General features: G+C 48.1%; 1 protein-coding gene across 1 annotated transcript; it reads right to left on the reverse strand.

Moving 5' to 3' along the window:
- Window positions 1-234: 234 nt before the first annotated feature.
- On the reverse strand, window positions 235-10,400 carry LOC147712924 (uncharacterized). The gene is made up of 3 exons (XM_086919724.1): window positions 10,086-10,400; window positions 4,335-5,463; window positions 235-836 (listed from the first exon to the last, which is right to left on the reverse strand). Exons 1-3 carry the CDS (start codon window positions 10,398-10,400, stop codon window positions 235-237), a joined length of 2,046 nt encoding a protein of 681 aa, XP_086775850.1.
- Between the last annotated feature and the right edge of the window lie 6,101 nt (window positions 10,401-16,501).

Genomic DNA, 16,501 nt, shown 5'->3' on the forward strand with positions numbered 1-16,501 from the left:
CCTGCCTGACCCTGCACTCCTGCAGATACCCCCCTCACAAAACTGAACGGTCAAACCATGACCAACATACCCCAGCACCTGTCAAAGAAATACTCGATCGAATACTCAACCAACAATCTGCCTAAAACCGTACTGATACACAAAAACACCGCCACCCAGAAAGGTAGGCGGAGGAGACACTCCACGCCTCCCTTTCTGCCCCCCCAACACGCGAAGCGAAAAGAAATGAGAAAATCAACGCTGCATAGCCAATGCCCGCGCTAACACCTCACGAAGCTCCAACAAGTAAAGATCCATGCCCACACGGGACAAATGAACCCCATCATCCCTAAAAAACTCAACTGACTCAAACTTAATGTCCCTGTGCGAGATCCTACTGAAACCAAGGCTCCTACAGCAACGAGACACCTCTGAATTCACTTTCTTCCTGGCCCGGTCAACAGCCCTGGGGTTCACAGCTCCTCTCCATATCCTGCGCGGTATCAACTCCGTCCAAAAAACATGACACCCAGCCCAAAGATCCTTGATGAGGCCTAAATCTCGTTTCATAGCTCGCAGCAAAACCACACCTTTTGTAGCACAGAGATCATTTTCTCCCAAATGAATAACTAAAATATCCGGGCATAAACCGCCCACCATGTTGTTGTTCAAACAAGGGATTAACTCTCTCCAGAGCATCCCACCTTTACCCTTCCAAATAACATTAAACATTCGATCATTAAAACCAAGTAGTTCTCCAAAGTAACTTCGTGCTGCCTGGACTCCGGCCCACTTCACGAAGGAATGCCCCACTATCCAGACCGTTACCACCGAGGAGCGAGGCCCAGCAACGGATCCTGAAAAAGAAAAGAAAATTAGAAATCATGTGAAGGAGGACGACGCATGCGCCTCCTCTGCCGAGCTTCTCACATAACGCTGGAAACAATTGGAAGACCAACGCCCCAATCGCATAATATCCCTCTCAGTCCAACCTCTGTTAAAGGCCTCAGTGGCTGCACCTATTCGAAAAGAGTGAGTCCCATAGAGATTGCTATCGAGACCAATGCGCTGCAGAGCTTTGCGCAAAACCATTCGTAACTGATAAGTTGTTACAGGGGTGCCATTGATATGTTGGAAAACAAGAACCTCATCACCGCCCCCACATAATGAACGCCAGCGCCGCGCCAGCAGTAAAGGGCAAGTAAGCTTTGGAGCACGCGCCTGTAACCACACACCCTTTCCCTTACCCGTCTGATCAGTTTTGGAGCTGGCCAACCAGACATGTACTCCCTCATCATAACAAAAAACGTCCTTCCAATACAATCCACACTTATATTTCGACCCCAACAACTCCGAGACCCTGAAAGCTCCAAAAAACATGAACGCCATGAGCATAGAGAACACACAAGCCTCAAAATCATCCGAACAAACCAAAGGCAGAACTGTGATTAGTCTGGCAAGGACTTGCCAAGATAGGGGAGCCCTGGATTTACCAACGTGCCCTTGCTCCCTGGCCCAACCCTCAAGCATCCTCCTGCCAATTTCCCCCGCTGACGGAGTATAACCCCACAACAACTTCCCCATGAAAGCAATCCCCGCTAGTTTCCCCGCAATGGTTACTTTGGTTAGACCCTTATCCATGAGGTCCAATATAAAATTGACCACATCGTCCGACCGACGCGACAGATCCTCCCTTCTGACAGCACCAGATTCCAGGAATTCCCTCCAGGCCAGGGAATATGCAGAAAGCGTAGACACAGACAAAGAACCTACCACCAATTGTACGACCCGACCTCTCCGACGTGCCACAGATGAATCGGCATCGGAGTCGGGGATCTGTCTGCGTCCCTCGCCAGTCCACGGAATCTCCCCCACTGTGAACGAGACAGAGCATCCGCAATGTCATTGTCCACGCCAGGAATGTGTAAGGCACGAAAATGAATGTCGTGTTTCAAACAACCCAGAACGAAAACTCTCATAAGTTTCAACACTTGTTCGTCCCTGGCAGACTGTCGGTTCACTATCTCTACAACAGCCATGTTATCCACACGAAACAGCACTTTCTTGTGTGCCAATTCCTCCCCCCACAGGGTCAAGGCGACCAATAGAGGGAACAATTCCAAAAAAGTGATGCTGCGACCACCATTCAACCATTCATCAGGCCAACGTTCCGCACACCATTTGCCATTCCAAAAGAGCCCAAAACCATCACTGCCGGCAGCATCCGAAAACATTTGCACATCCCACTGAAAGTCAACATCTCTGACCAAGGGGACACCATTGAAGGCATTCAAGAAAAACTTCCACATTCTCAAATCCTCCTTAACACCAGCAGACAGACGAACACGATGGTGGGGCAAGTGATGACCTGCCAAAGCCCTGCCCAGTCTTCTACAAAAAGTTCTGCCTGCTCTCACCACTCTGCAAGCAAAATTCAAATGGCCCAAAAGCACTTGAATCTCTTTCACCAGCACTTTCCTTTTTGCCAACATTACCTCCAGCAGTTCCACCATGTTGACCCTTTTGTCCTCGGGCAGGCGAGCAGACATAAGAACAGAATCTATTTCAATACCCAAAAATGAGAGGACAGTGGCAGGGCTCATTGTTTTTTCGGGAGCCAAAGGAACTCCCAGATCCTCCATGAGCCCTTGGAATGTGTCCAGAGCCTTCTGGCACTCCGCGGAGCCCGGGGATCCGACAAAGAAAAAGTCATCAAGGTAGTGTGTTACCAGTGAATGACCGGACTGATGGGAAAAATACCATTGCAGAAAAGTACTAAAACACTCAAACAGAGCACATGAAATGGAGCAGCCCATCGGCAGAGCCTTGTCTACGTACCATTTACCTGCGAATTGTATACCTAAAAGGCACAAATCGCCCGGGTGGACAGGCAACAGCCGGAAAGCAGACTTGATATCACACTTGGCCATCTCAGCGGCTGCGCCCGCGGTCACAACAAGTGACATGGCCACGTCAACCGAAGAGTAAGATACCGACACTGCCTCTGGGTCAATGAAATCATTCACCGATGACCCTTCAGGCCACGACAAGTGTTGAATAAGTCTAAACTGTCCCGGCTCTTTCTTCGGGACCACTCCCACCGGTGAAACAATCAAATTAAGGATCGGCCAATCATGGAACGGGCCAGCCATCCTTCCTTCATGTACCTCTTTATTAAGTTTGTCCTGTACCACTGTGGCATGTTCCGAAGCAGATTTTAAATTGGCAGACCACCTCCTTTCACGAGAGCCTAGGTAACCTAGCCGGAAACCAAACTGAAAACCCTCCAAAAGTTTTAATTTTGCTGACTCATCTTCGTAACCGTGTAAAGCAATGCGCAGCCTCTCAAACTTAACTGGTGTACGAGCCCTTGGACCCAGCACCCTTAGCACCTCTGGATCCCCTTCCCCCTGAAAACTGTGAGGGCGTACTGGCATTACCTGAACCTGTTTGCTTACTCTGTTGGCTCCCCGATGGCTGGTTGTCCCAGCATTTGGACAACGGGTGTTTCCTTCCACAACCAGAGCATTCATGTTTAAATTTACAATACTCTCTGGTACAGGAGCCCCTGTTAAATTCCCAACAGAACCCAGACCCTGATTGCGTGGTTGTATTTGCCCCCACCCCTCCCCGGGTGGGCTTCCCCTGAAAGGGCCTGTAAAATAACGGGAAACCACTGGCCGTAAAAATGGTTTTCCCCCCTGACGCTGACCCCATTGTATGTTGCCATAAATCCAAATCTAGCTCCCCCCACTTAGCCTCGGGATCCCAAGCCATCCTGGCCCTAAATTCCTCATCATATTGAGACCAGGCAAATCCACCCCCAGTGATCTGCGCCTTGCGAATGACGTCCATGTATTTAAAAAGGGACACGCTGCGCTCAGGGAACTTCTCGCAATATACACTAGCATAAATCAAAAACGCAGCTGTCCAGTTTTCAATATTCAACGGCACTTTAGGGCGTTTAGCCAGCTCAAACTCCTCCTCCTTAGACCCTTCCTTAGACCGGACTTCCCGGTGCAGTAACTTAAGGAGTTCTACATACTCACCATTCCAAATACGTTCCTTGGTACTTAACATCAAATGAGCACCTAAAGGTTTCGTAACCCCCATGTAAGGCAACTTTTTGATTTTTAACTCCTTACTGGCCACTGGCTCTTTAACATTGCTGGAAGCACCAGCCATAACACCACTTTCCACTTTTTTCGTTAATTCTACCACATCATTGGTACCAACTGCAGTGTCTTTTACGTATCGTCCTTTGACCAGACGGCCATCACCAATAACCACATCGGTTTCACCACCTGTACCCACAGACACCATAACAGGTTTGGCCTGTGTGGCTGATTGCTCACCTGGCAACAGAGAGACCACTCTCGATGGCTCCGCCCGTGGCGCCGAGGTCAATGCATCCGGTCGGCGAGGCGCCCTACCCGATGGGCCTTGCTCTCTTCTCCCTTGCACTTGACTCTGGACCACTGGAGCCTGTAAAACACTACGAGAAGCATGAGAGGGCACCCCCCCTTCAGGATCCCGCAATTCACCTTCTTCTGGACTCTCTTCATCGTAGTCCAACACCACTGAATCGACACTGGTATGCAACAAATCACCACGGGTCTTACCCAACCCGGTATCAACAACTGTACATTTAAATGATTTTGAAACTCCAGGAGGGGGAGCAGACTGTACACGCCTGTACCTCCCTGCGCGTTGACTCTGCAGCTCCATAGCCGCCGGCAAGGCCTGCCACCTATAACTGCTACTCGTTGGGGCCAGCCGGGTCACGCCAGACCCTCGTGTGCTGGCCGCGGCGGGATCCCTCGGTGGAACAGAGAGGGCCGCGCTAGGCACTCTCCTCACTTCCCCTTGGCGAAATGGGACTGGACCGCGCCCTGCCAAGTCTGGAACTCCGCGCCTAACCTCTTCCTGCAAAGAAAAAGTTTGGACTGGTGTGCTAGGATTCCTACCATCCACAATCCAACCAGACACATTCCCCCTCCAATTTGAACCAACATCCATTCTCCGACCCCGCTCCAAAGAACGACCACGTACATCCGACCTTAACGGCACCTCCCGCACCGGGGACCCACCTACAACCTCCTCGTCTCCACTGTGATCCAAATTATCACATGCCAATGCCGTAGAAGAAGATTGCTGATAGGCCCTCGCTAGTGACTCCTGGCCTGAAACCTCCGTCTGGAAACTACGCTGCGCAAGCCCCGCTGCGCCAAAATGCTCCCACCCGGGGGAACCACACATAAAATAAGGACCCCCCCCAGAAGCCCCAGACAAGCGAGGAGCTGTACTCCTGGGCCCTTGAGCTGGCCCGCCGCTCACCTGGCCGAAGCCCTTATCCGGACCCAACAACGTGCCCTGGAAGCCTACACCCCCCGCACTCAATGCCCCAGGAGCATGGAACCTTCCCGAACCCATAACTGAAGTGCCAAATGCCGCAGAACCCAAACCAAAAGCTGGCTGACGAACCTGCAAACCGGCGTGAAAAGATACACCATCATCATGGCCTAGAGAAACACCACCACCAAAACTCCCCGAGCGCGGATCTTCAAAAGCCGTATTCGCGCCACAAAACGAACCTCCTTCGCCCATTTGGGCCCATTCGCCCTCACCTCTAGAGCCACCTCCCACAGATACAACTTCACCCGCCGACGAGCCCGGCGTAGAAAACAGTAACGGGCTCCCTACATTACCCCCAACATCACCCACACCCGCATCAGCATCCCGACCAACAACCTCCTGACCACCCATCGGAGGGAAAGCAGAAGACAAACCAGCCCGAGGCCTGACCACATTAACATCACGACCCTCCCCTGATTGAACATCGTAAGAAAGCTGTCTTGAAGGGGTTAACAACCTCCGCTGAGAAGCCTCAGGTACCAACTGAGTCTCGTCAACGACCAACATGGCGTCATGGGCACCATGATCCACCTGTTCCCGCTCCGTATCCTGCAACACAAATTGAACCGATCCCCTACGCCCACCGCGCACAGGGGCCCCGTCCGAAGACTGCCCCCGCCGCTCAACCAGCGGGTCCGAAGCAGAGCGTTTCTTGTTTCCGCCCCGACCACCCCTACCCCTCTTCCCTGACGCCTGCACCTGACTCACCATAACTGGAAATCCCCCCGCCCCAGAAACAACTCCCAACTGAGGAGCCGGAGCTAGGGAAGACTCACCCCCCCCCACACTCAAAGCCCCTTGAGTTTCTGGAGCCTCCGCCGTACCAGGCTCCCCTCGAACCATCCTTTGAGAGGCCGGCTTCCTAGACCGGGAACGGCCCCTGTCGCTTACCTGACTCGAGCGTCTCTGCTTCGGCGACGAACATGCCATCACCGCGGCCACCACACCAGCTGAAGCCTGGCGTTAGGGCCTGGCCTGCCCACCTCCTGCGAGCAAATCTAAACGGCCGGCATCCGCCAACAGACGCATTGCCTCAATGACTCGTGCATCTTCCATTATATCTAAGCTCTAAGCAATAATCACAACCACTAAGAACTGAAAAAGAGTCTCACAGACACACAAGACACTCTCTCACAAAAAAGGTAAAAGCCCTCCTAGCCACCAGGTCACCAAACCTAAAATGGTGGCGGGTAGGCGGGAAATGGGAAATTTATACTTGGGCTGGCTGGTCCTACTAGACCAGCCCAAAACTAGAACATTCTGGCAACTTCTGGAAAGAACCCCTCGCAGCCCTCCCAAACCGCCCGGGGGAGGAGACCTCCCGGCGGTCGGCTCCCTCCCCCAAGCCCCCCTTGCCCTGATCAGGGCTAAATAGCCCGCCAACCTGAAATCTGCAATATCCTTTTAGCAGTCCTACTTTATCACTAACAGTGTGCTCAAACGGCCTAGTGTATAAAGCATAAGAACGTCATATCTTTAAATCCAAACCTAATTAAACATGTCAATCGAACCGCGCCCTGCGTCTAGGCTCACACACGTGCCCAGCTAGACTCGAGCTCGCAACCAAAACAATGTCAAACGGTATAAATCGCGACAGCGGCGGTAAATAAGTTGACTGTGTGACAACTGATGCGCGCGTGCACCCACAAGTTCTCCTGCTGGAAAATCCAATCCGACGTGCATGGCACCCTGCTTATCCGTAGTGGCCGAAGAGCATACACCACCCGCCAGGAAATAACCGCAACTCCCTCTCATCAGCGGTCGTCCCATGCGTGCCTGGCCTGAAACCTCTCGGTCCTAACTCCATTTTCCTGCCTTTAGTTCGATGTGGAGCACGTGGTGCCTGGCAAACCAGGCCTAGGCCTAGACTATAAGCAAAGGGGACTAAAACACAAACTAGGAGCCCCACGGTGGTCATAGTCTGAGTTCTAGACCGAGCCTTGGAGACACTGACTGACTGGCAGCACTGACCTCTTTGCCTGGTTTTAGGCACTGCTTTAAAATTCCACATTTGTAAAGCGCAAAATTATCACACTCAAGGGTATCAAGGTGCTGCGGCCGTCGGAGAGATTGAGTGAGCTATAGCCTAGTCACCTGAAGCTGCACTGAGCTGCCGCCGGCGATCGAACTGTGGCGCAGCTCTGGGTAAAACATAAGTTGTGCATTTGCAAAGTACATGTTCATCACGAGACACAACTTGGAGCTGAAGGCTGGTGTATACTGTCATCCATCAATGGATCACATTTGAAGGGCTTCAGGAGGATGAAAGCACGGGACTCGAACCCGTGACCATGGGGTGAAAAAGACATTCCAGGAGGGATGCGTCAGACCCACCAGAACCAGCTTTTATTTAATGTCGCAAGCCCGAAAACTGCTTCACATGCTGCATTTCCAAGGGTGGAAGGCCGCAGTGGCCTCATTTCACACCTGCCCCCTTCTTCTAGCCAGAATTTAACATAAAATACATGCATTCCTGATTGGACATTGTAGCGTCAGATACCCAATATTTTCTATCACTAATTACACATTTCACGCACCGTGCAGCGCTAGTGTGGGAACGCAGCCCCAGAATAAAAGCCGCTCATGGCTCACAAACAGAGATGGGTAAAGCTACTGTGAAAAGACTAATTGAGCCTAACAAAGTGCATACATAAAATAAACAAATCAACGAATGAAGAACCCCCATTGCAACATTGAAAGGCTAAACGCTGCATGATAACAAGCAAACACATGTGGCTTTGTCCTTTAGTCTTTGAAATATGGACCCCCATGACTACGTCCGGGTTGGCGTGGGCACTGGCGTCCTTGGTGCTGACATGTTCACATGAATGCCACTTTCATTGAGCGCTATTTTTACTCTACTCGCCCCAGCCCTACTGTCAAAGATAGGTGCCTGAAACCTGTTGTCATGAAATGGTGAGGCTGCTGCGGGTTTGCTTCTGGCGGCGGCTAAATCCAAAGGCACATAATACATGTGTCAGAAGCAGCCCAGGTGTGCCACCTTCATCTGTTCAAACTCTCCCAAGATCTGCGTGTCCTCTTAAAAACATATGCAGCTTACCCCCTTTAATTAGAAAGTAAAAACAGAAAACAAACTCAATGTTCCAAATTACAGGCCTTTCTCTGCTTCATTCAGACTTGACAATTTTTTTTTTTTTGAGTCTTATATAGCGCGTAGTTACCCTTGGGCGTCCCAGCGCTTGTCAAGGAGTCCGTCAGACCAGTGCGAAGCCAATCCAGCGTGTTAAGATGGGAAAAGGTGAGTTTTCAGAGACTTCCGAAAACGAAGAATGCATGTCTCACGACGCAGTTTCAAAGGGAGCAAATTCCAAAGGGTGGCTGTATGCACCGAGAATCTTCTACCTCCAGTGCGAGCTTTGTGAGCTCTGGGGACCTGTAGGAAGAGTTTTTGATCAGAGCGAAGAGCTCTGTTGGCTTTATAGGGCACCACTAGCTTCCTTAAAGGAGGAGGACCTTTCCCTTGAAGGATCTTGTGGGCCGTACAGAGAGCCTTAAACTTGACCCTCTCTCTTACCGGGAGCCAATGCAATGCTTCCCAGGCGGGCTTAGCTGAATGTCTCCTTGATGTATTAGTCAACAGCCTAGCAGCAGCATTTTGCACCTGCTGCAGTTTACTGAGCGTGGCTTCCGGAGCGCCAAGGAATATGGCATTGCAATAATCAAGCCTGGAGATAATTAGCCCCTGGATGAGTAACCTCCTCGATGGCAAGGGGAGGAGGGGCAAGATTTTACGGGCTGAACGAAGAAGCCCAAAACAGACCCCGCCGTTTTCTTGGCCTGAGTTTTAAAGGAGAGATCCTGCTCCAACCAAACTCCCAAGCTCTTGATCTCCTGCTTGGGGCTGGGGAGCTCCCCCAGGCAGCTGGGCCAAACGGTCAAAGGGAGAGAGGGAGTCTTGTGCCCTAACAGCATTATCTCCGTCTTGGAACCGTTTAGTTTAAGCGACGATTCACACATCCAGGTGTGTACATTAGTCAGGCATAGGCGCAGCGCGTCTGGGTTCTTCTCCAGTTCAGACAATGCGACCACCAGCTGGGTATCGTCAGCATAGCTGACAATTTTTATCCCAAAAGGGGCCACCACATCCTCCAGGGGGCCATATAGACGTTGAACAGCGCAGGGCTCAACGAGGAGCCCTGTGGCACACCGCACTGGAGGGGGATAGATGGAGGCTTCTCGCTGCCTTCCCATACCTGATAGGTACGACCACACAGAAATGACCTAAGCCATTGCAACTCCACTCCTGTGACCCCCGCATTGGACAGCCGTTGGATCAACACTTGATGGTTTACAGTGTCAAAGGCAGCACTGAGGTCCAGGAGGATCACTGCCACTGACCCTCCTGAATCCAAAATGCTCCTTGCTTCCTCAACGTCTGCCAAGAGGGCGGTGTCTGTGCCGTGCCCTGGCCGAAAGCCCATTTGTGAATCTCTCAGCAGGCCATTGGATTCCAGAAAGACGGATAGTTGTCGATTAACCAGTCTTTCAGCGATCTTACCAAGACCCGGGAGCAGAGAGATGGGCCTGAAGTTAGCCAAATCTGACGAATCCAGATTGGGTTTCTTCAGAAGAGCCTTTACAACCGCTCTTTTCCAGCTCGGCGGCACCACACCCTGGGTAAGGGATGCATTAATCAAGTTCGCTATAGGGGCGGCAACCACAGATGTTACCTGTTTCAGAAATCTCATTGGGGCTGGATCCTCTGGTGAACCACTCTTCATGAATCCTAGCTCCTTCGCGACCTCAGCTACAGGGATTGGACCGAAGGTATCCAGGCGGGCGCCTTCTCCTGCTGTCTGATTGCCTATCTGTGCAACCTGTACGACTTGGGGCAGGGCAGCTATGATGTTTTCGCTTTTTAGATGGAAAAATTCTGCTAGCTCTCTGCACTTCTTAGCAGGGTTATCCTGAGTCGGTGGGGGCTCCGGGATTTTGAGGAGTTCCTTTACCACTGTAAAGGTCTCTCTCGAAGAATTGGAGGCCATTTTTATTCTATCTTAAAAAAATTGCGCCTTAGCACTGCGAAGGGCGTTTTTATATATTCTTATTGCGGTGCGATATTCCTCTCGGCTTGCCACCTCCCAGTTTTTTCTCCAGGTTCTCTCCAGCCTCTTACATCCTTTTCTGAGGATGCGTAAGTCCGGCGAATACCAAGGGGCGGAGCCCATCCTTTTACCCCTCTTTGCTACTCTTTTTTTGGGGAGAATGACGTCCAGGGAATTGGTTATTCACAGCTCAAAATCCGTGTCAGCTGTGACTGGATCCGCTGCTACAGGGGGGCATGAGCTCTCAAGTCTTGCGATCCAGTAATCGACTGATAACCTGGACCAAGCTCTCTCCAGAGTACAAACTCTCGGAGAGGGGGCCACTCTCAGGTCAGCCTGCAGACTGGCCAGGAAATGGTCTGTCCAAGGTAACGGACAAACGGGCAGAGCTGTAAGGTATGGAATATTTGAGAAGATAGGATCAAGAAGGCGACCCTTGGAGTGGGAGGGTCCCAGGTTTTTTTAGATTAAGATTATAGGCTTTAAGGTCACTCAACAGATCCGCCGCCACAGAGTCTGTTGGATCGTTAAAATGGAGATTCAAATCTCCTAACAGCATGAAATTAGTCGTCAAGCAAGCCAACTGCGTGACTGTTTCCATCAGAGAACCAACAAAACTCCCCAAGACTCCTGGTGGACGATAGATCAAGATGCCTGACACAGTCACCGTAGAAGAAACCTGTAGAGAGAACTGACAGCTCTCACAGTCCAGTATGTCACTGTTCTGCGCCTTACACACCAATGTATCTCTATATACAACGGCAATGCCGCCACCCCGCCCCGTAGGTCTATCAAGATGGTATATCAAAAAACCAGGGGGAAGGGCTCGAACCATGTCTGCGCCTGAACTGGCAGTAATCCAAGTCTCCGTCAGGAACAGGATATCCAGTTCATGATCTTGTATCAGGAAATTAATTTCCAGAGCATGACACGGGAGAGGTCTACAATTAAGCAGCGCCATTAGGAGGGTGCTTTTTCATTTGTCTAGTTGCGTGGTGAGGCATGTCTTGCAGGCAGTGTAAGGTGAAGAATCCTTATAGATGTACTTACATGAAGGCTTTTTAGGAGCGCACAGCAACATAATGTCCTCTCGAGAGTACGTTATCAGCGTTTCTGAAAAAAGAGCCAGAGGTTCAGGCCCTAGGCCCGTCTGGGCCCGGACGGGCACAGACGAGCACAGACGGGCACAGACGGGCACAGACGGGCTAGACTCTGGCGTGACTCCGGCGCGATTACAGCGCGCCCGCTGCCCATCACCGCTGCGTGTTTCCATTTGAGGATTAAGTAGGGAGCTTGTGTGTCCAGGCGAACACTAGAGTGCTAACTCGAATGGCCAGTCACGTCCCAAACTCCACCCAAGATGGCCGACACGCTTTCCCCAGAACCAGCAACCAGCTAATGTTTCAACAACAGCGTTAAGACACTGAATAAATAAACCCAAAAACACAACCTGTTTCTAGACAGACGAGCGTACGCCACTCGCATTACTCGCCCCTGAGATTGAGTCAGGTTCACGCTTGAGTCAGGTTCACGCTTGTTAAAACTCCAGACAGTCAGTGCCCGCTTCTATCGACAGTCGGCAGCGCCGATTAAAGACGCCTCCTAGCCGATTTTAGCGCACTTATGTTTTTATTGTAATTGATTTAAAAATTGCATTTTTACTCTATTTTAATTTGAATTGAATTGTCACATCATTACTGTGCTGCACTCACCATAGCCTATTGCCCTGGTGGGTTCCCCGTTCCACCGCTGAAAGTTTAGTTTGTGTGGAGGGAACTTGGCGCCACAACCGGAAGCGTCCCCACACCACTTCCGGCTGACACGAAGGTCAGCTCTCTAGTTGCTCCCCCATATAAGACTGGAGGGCAGCACTAGACAATTGGATTGTTTCTAGACAGACGAGCGCACGCCACTCGCATTATTTGCCCCTGAGATTGAGTCAGGTTCACGCTTGAGTCAGGTTCACGCTTGTTAAAACTCCAGACAGTCAGTGCCCGCTTCTATCGACAGTCGGCAGCACCGATTAAAGACGCCTCCTAGCCGATTTTAGCGCACTTATGTTTTTATTGTAATTGATTTAAAAATTGCATTTTTTTCTCTATTTTAATTTGAATTGAATTGTCACATCATTACTGTGCTGCACTCACCATTGCCTATTGCCCTGGCGGGTTCCCCGTTCCACCGCTGAAAGTTCAGTTTGTGTGGAGGGAACTTTGCTCCACAACCGGAAGCGTCCACACACCACTTTCGGCTGACACAAAGGTCAGCACTCTAGTTGCTCCCCATATCAGCCAATGCCTCCCGTCTCGGGCAGCGGACACGCGCAGCGGGCGCACCGCCTGCGTGCCGAAGGCGCGCCAAAGGCAAGCCCGTCTGCGCCCGTCCGCGCCGGGACCGGGCCCAGGGCCATACCCCCTGGTCAGGCTCAACTACCACTTAACCCTCTCAGGATCACGTTCACCTCAGCGGATCTGCTAGCTCTCAGGACGCCCTCCAATGTACTACACTGCCCACCACAGGCCCTCCGTTTCGATCCTATTGGAGGCCCTTTCAAATTCGCTTCACTAGATATACTAGAGGTTATCACCGCCCACTCCCTTGATCTACTCTTTATCACAGAGACTTGGGGTGACAATGCCTCAGGGCCAGACTTCAGGGCCGCCTTACCGGACGGCTTCTGTGCAAGTTGTCAAGACAGAACGATAAAAAAAGGTGGCGGCATAGCCATTATTCATAGAGACCACTTCCGCATAAAAACAGTAGCCCTTAACCACATAGGCTGCAAATCATTCACCTTCTCCATTGTCCTCTCCAACAATCAGTCTTTTACCGGTACCCTGCTATACCGCCCACCAGGTCCTCGAACCAATTTCCTTGCAAACCTCAATAATCTCATTGAAACCACGGCAGGAACCCCCCACTACACCATATTAGGTGACTTTAACTTTCATTTAGAATCCCTCACCGATAATGAAACATCCCTCCTTACCAGCGACTTCCTGGCAGCTGGACTCCCCCAACTTGTCACCACACCCGCACATAAAGCGGGCCACACCCTTGACGGCATATTCTCCAACAACCCTGACATCCCGGCTCCTACTACTATTCCCCTCACCTGGACGGATCACTCTACTGTCCTCTTCAAAATCAATCCAAGAAGGCCCTCTCCCACTTATGCTAAACACACCTCCCTGTCGACTACAAGAGATTGGAAAAATATTGACATTCCCCTTCTCACTTCCACTCTGATAAACTCTCTTAATACTACTGAGTCTGACCCGGAACTAGCATCTAACAATTATCTTACCAACCTTGACACTGCCTTCAGCACTTTGGCCCCCCCTAAGTCCACTTTCCGAAACCAAAGAACCCCTTCCGCCCCTTGGTTCTCTGAACCCCTTCGGCTACAAAGACAATACTGCCGAAACCTTGAAAGACATTGGCGAAAGCACTATTTCCCACAGGATAAACAAACCTACAAGAATGCTCTGGCCAACTATAAACAGCTCATATTTTCTGAAAAGAGCAACTAATATGTCACCCAAATCAACTAGGCAAATAACTCGGCAAAAAAACTTTCAGGTGGTCAATCATCTTTCTAATTCCCCTGACCCCCCTCCAGACACCTCCCAAGCCCTTTGCAACTCCTTGGCCTATTTCTTCTCCGACAAAGTCACTTCCATCTTCTCTGCCTTCACCCCCCACTCCTGCCCTGCTAAGAACGTCTCCTTAGACGATTCTACCTCCGACTCCCCTACCTTTCTCAATTTTCGTCATGCCCCCATTAAACAAATTTCACATTTAATCTTCACAACTAAATCAGACTCACCCTTGGATCCGTGTCCTCCGTCCATTCTCAACCTCATTCCAGAGGTCATCGCCTGGCCATTGCCAACAGTTGTAACACCATATTCCATACAGGCTTTTACCCTTCCGTATGGAAAAATGCTATCATTAGGCCATTGCTACAGAAACCCAATCTTGATGCCGCATTACCAGCCAGCTACATGTCTTCCGTTTCCGTCCAAGATATTTGAAAACATAATGAATAGACAACTATCCGAATTCATTGAGACCAACCGGTACACAGACAAAATATCGATTTTTAAATATCGATATGCAAAAATATCGAAGTTTAAATATCGAAATACAAAAATATCGAAGGTAAGTAATATCGATAGTCTAAATATCGATATTGGTATGATATCAGTAATATCGAAGTTGTAAATATCGATGTTAATAATATCGAAATTAATAACTTTGATGTTACTAATATCAATTTTTAAATAAATTTAGTGTATATTATATTGTATTTATTATGTTTTATTATTTATTTTTAATGTTATTTTATTAAATATTGTCTTTTACTACTGTAGCGGGTTGTGGGTTTATAGGGGAATAGGGTGGGAAGTAATTTAATTATGTTAAATTAATTATTAATTAGTAGGAATTATTAATTAATTAATTGAGAATTAATTTTTAATTATTTTTAATTAATTTATTAATTGACAAATATGTTCTGTAGCGGGTTATGGGTTTATAGGGGAATAGGGTGGGAAGTAATTTAATAATTAATTAATTAATTGATATATGTTTGTACATATTTTAATTATTAATTAATTGGTAATTAATTTCTATTAATTAGTTAATTAATTATTATAATTTTTAACATATTTATAATTATTAATTAGTTTGTAATTAATTATTATTAATTATTTAATTACATTAATTATAGTGATTTTTTATATATATAATGTATTGTTATTCTTAATTAATTAATTGTGCAAAATAATATTAATTATTAAATTAAATTAATCACAGCAAATGTGCTAATATATTTACTTTATTGTTATTGTTAATTAATAATTAATTGGTAATTAAATAATATTAATTAATTTTGGGTACAGGGGTATTTTTAAGGTTCAGGGTCAGTTTTCAGTTCATGGGTACAGGGGTATTTTTAGGGTTCAGGGTCAGTTTTCAGTTTTTGGGTAAAGGGGTATTTTTAGGGTTCAGGGTCAGTTTTCAGTTCATGGGTAAAGGGGTATTTTTAGGGTTCAGGGTCAGTTTTCAGTTCATGGGTACAGGGGTATTTTTAGGGTTCAGGGTCAGTTTTCAGTTCATGGGTAAAGGGGTATTTTTAGGGTTCAGGGTCAGTTTTCAGTTTTTGGGTAAAGGGGTATTTTTAGGGTTCAGGGTCAGTTTTCAGTTCATGGGTAAAGGGGTATTTTTAGGGTTCAGGGTCAGTTTTCAGTTTTTGGGTAAAGGGGTATTTTTAGGGGTCAGGGTCAGTTTTCAGTTTTTGGGTAAAGGGGTATTTTTAGGGTTTAGGGTCAGTTTTGGGTTTTTGGGGTACAGGGATATTTTTTGGGTTCAGGGTCAGTTTTGGGTTTTTGGGTAAAGGGGTATTTTTAGGGTTCAGGGTCAGTTTTGTGTTTTTGGGGTACAGTCGTACAGGGTAAAAATAAAATAAATTTAAATTAAATCAATTAAATGAAATAAAAAAATATAAAATTACATTTAATTATTAAGATTTTAATTTATTTTAAATGTATATGTATTAGTTTTAATTTTTTAATTATGTTTTAATATTTTTATTAAATATTTGTAACATTATATGTATTTTATAATTATTTTTACATTATTATTAATACATTTAAAAAAACGATATTTTTAATTACGATATTTTTGTACTACGATATTATTTTTTCGATATTTTTGTACTTACCTTGTTAGGGATAGGATTCCGATATTTTTGACTTCGATATTTTTGTCCCGATATTTTTGTATTTCGATATTTTTGATTTCGATATTTAGTCAGACATTCAGACCAACCACCTGCTGGATGACACTGAATTTGGTTTCAGGCAAGGACACGGAACGGAGACGGCACTCATTAAAGCCGCTGATGAGATCAGGATGACCATGGATAAAGGCGGGCGGCAATCCTAATACTGCTAGAGTTATCTGCAGCCTTCGACACGGTCGATCATACCACCTTGATCAACCGTGTCTCAGCAATGGGCATTAGACACAGGGCC

The sequence above is a fragment of the Lissotriton vulgaris genome, chromosome 5, assembly GCF_964263255.1.
Source record: "Lissotriton vulgaris chromosome 5, aLisVul1.2, whole genome shotgun sequence".
Taxonomy (NCBI): Eukaryota; Metazoa; Chordata; class Amphibia; order Caudata; family Salamandridae; genus Lissotriton; species Lissotriton vulgaris.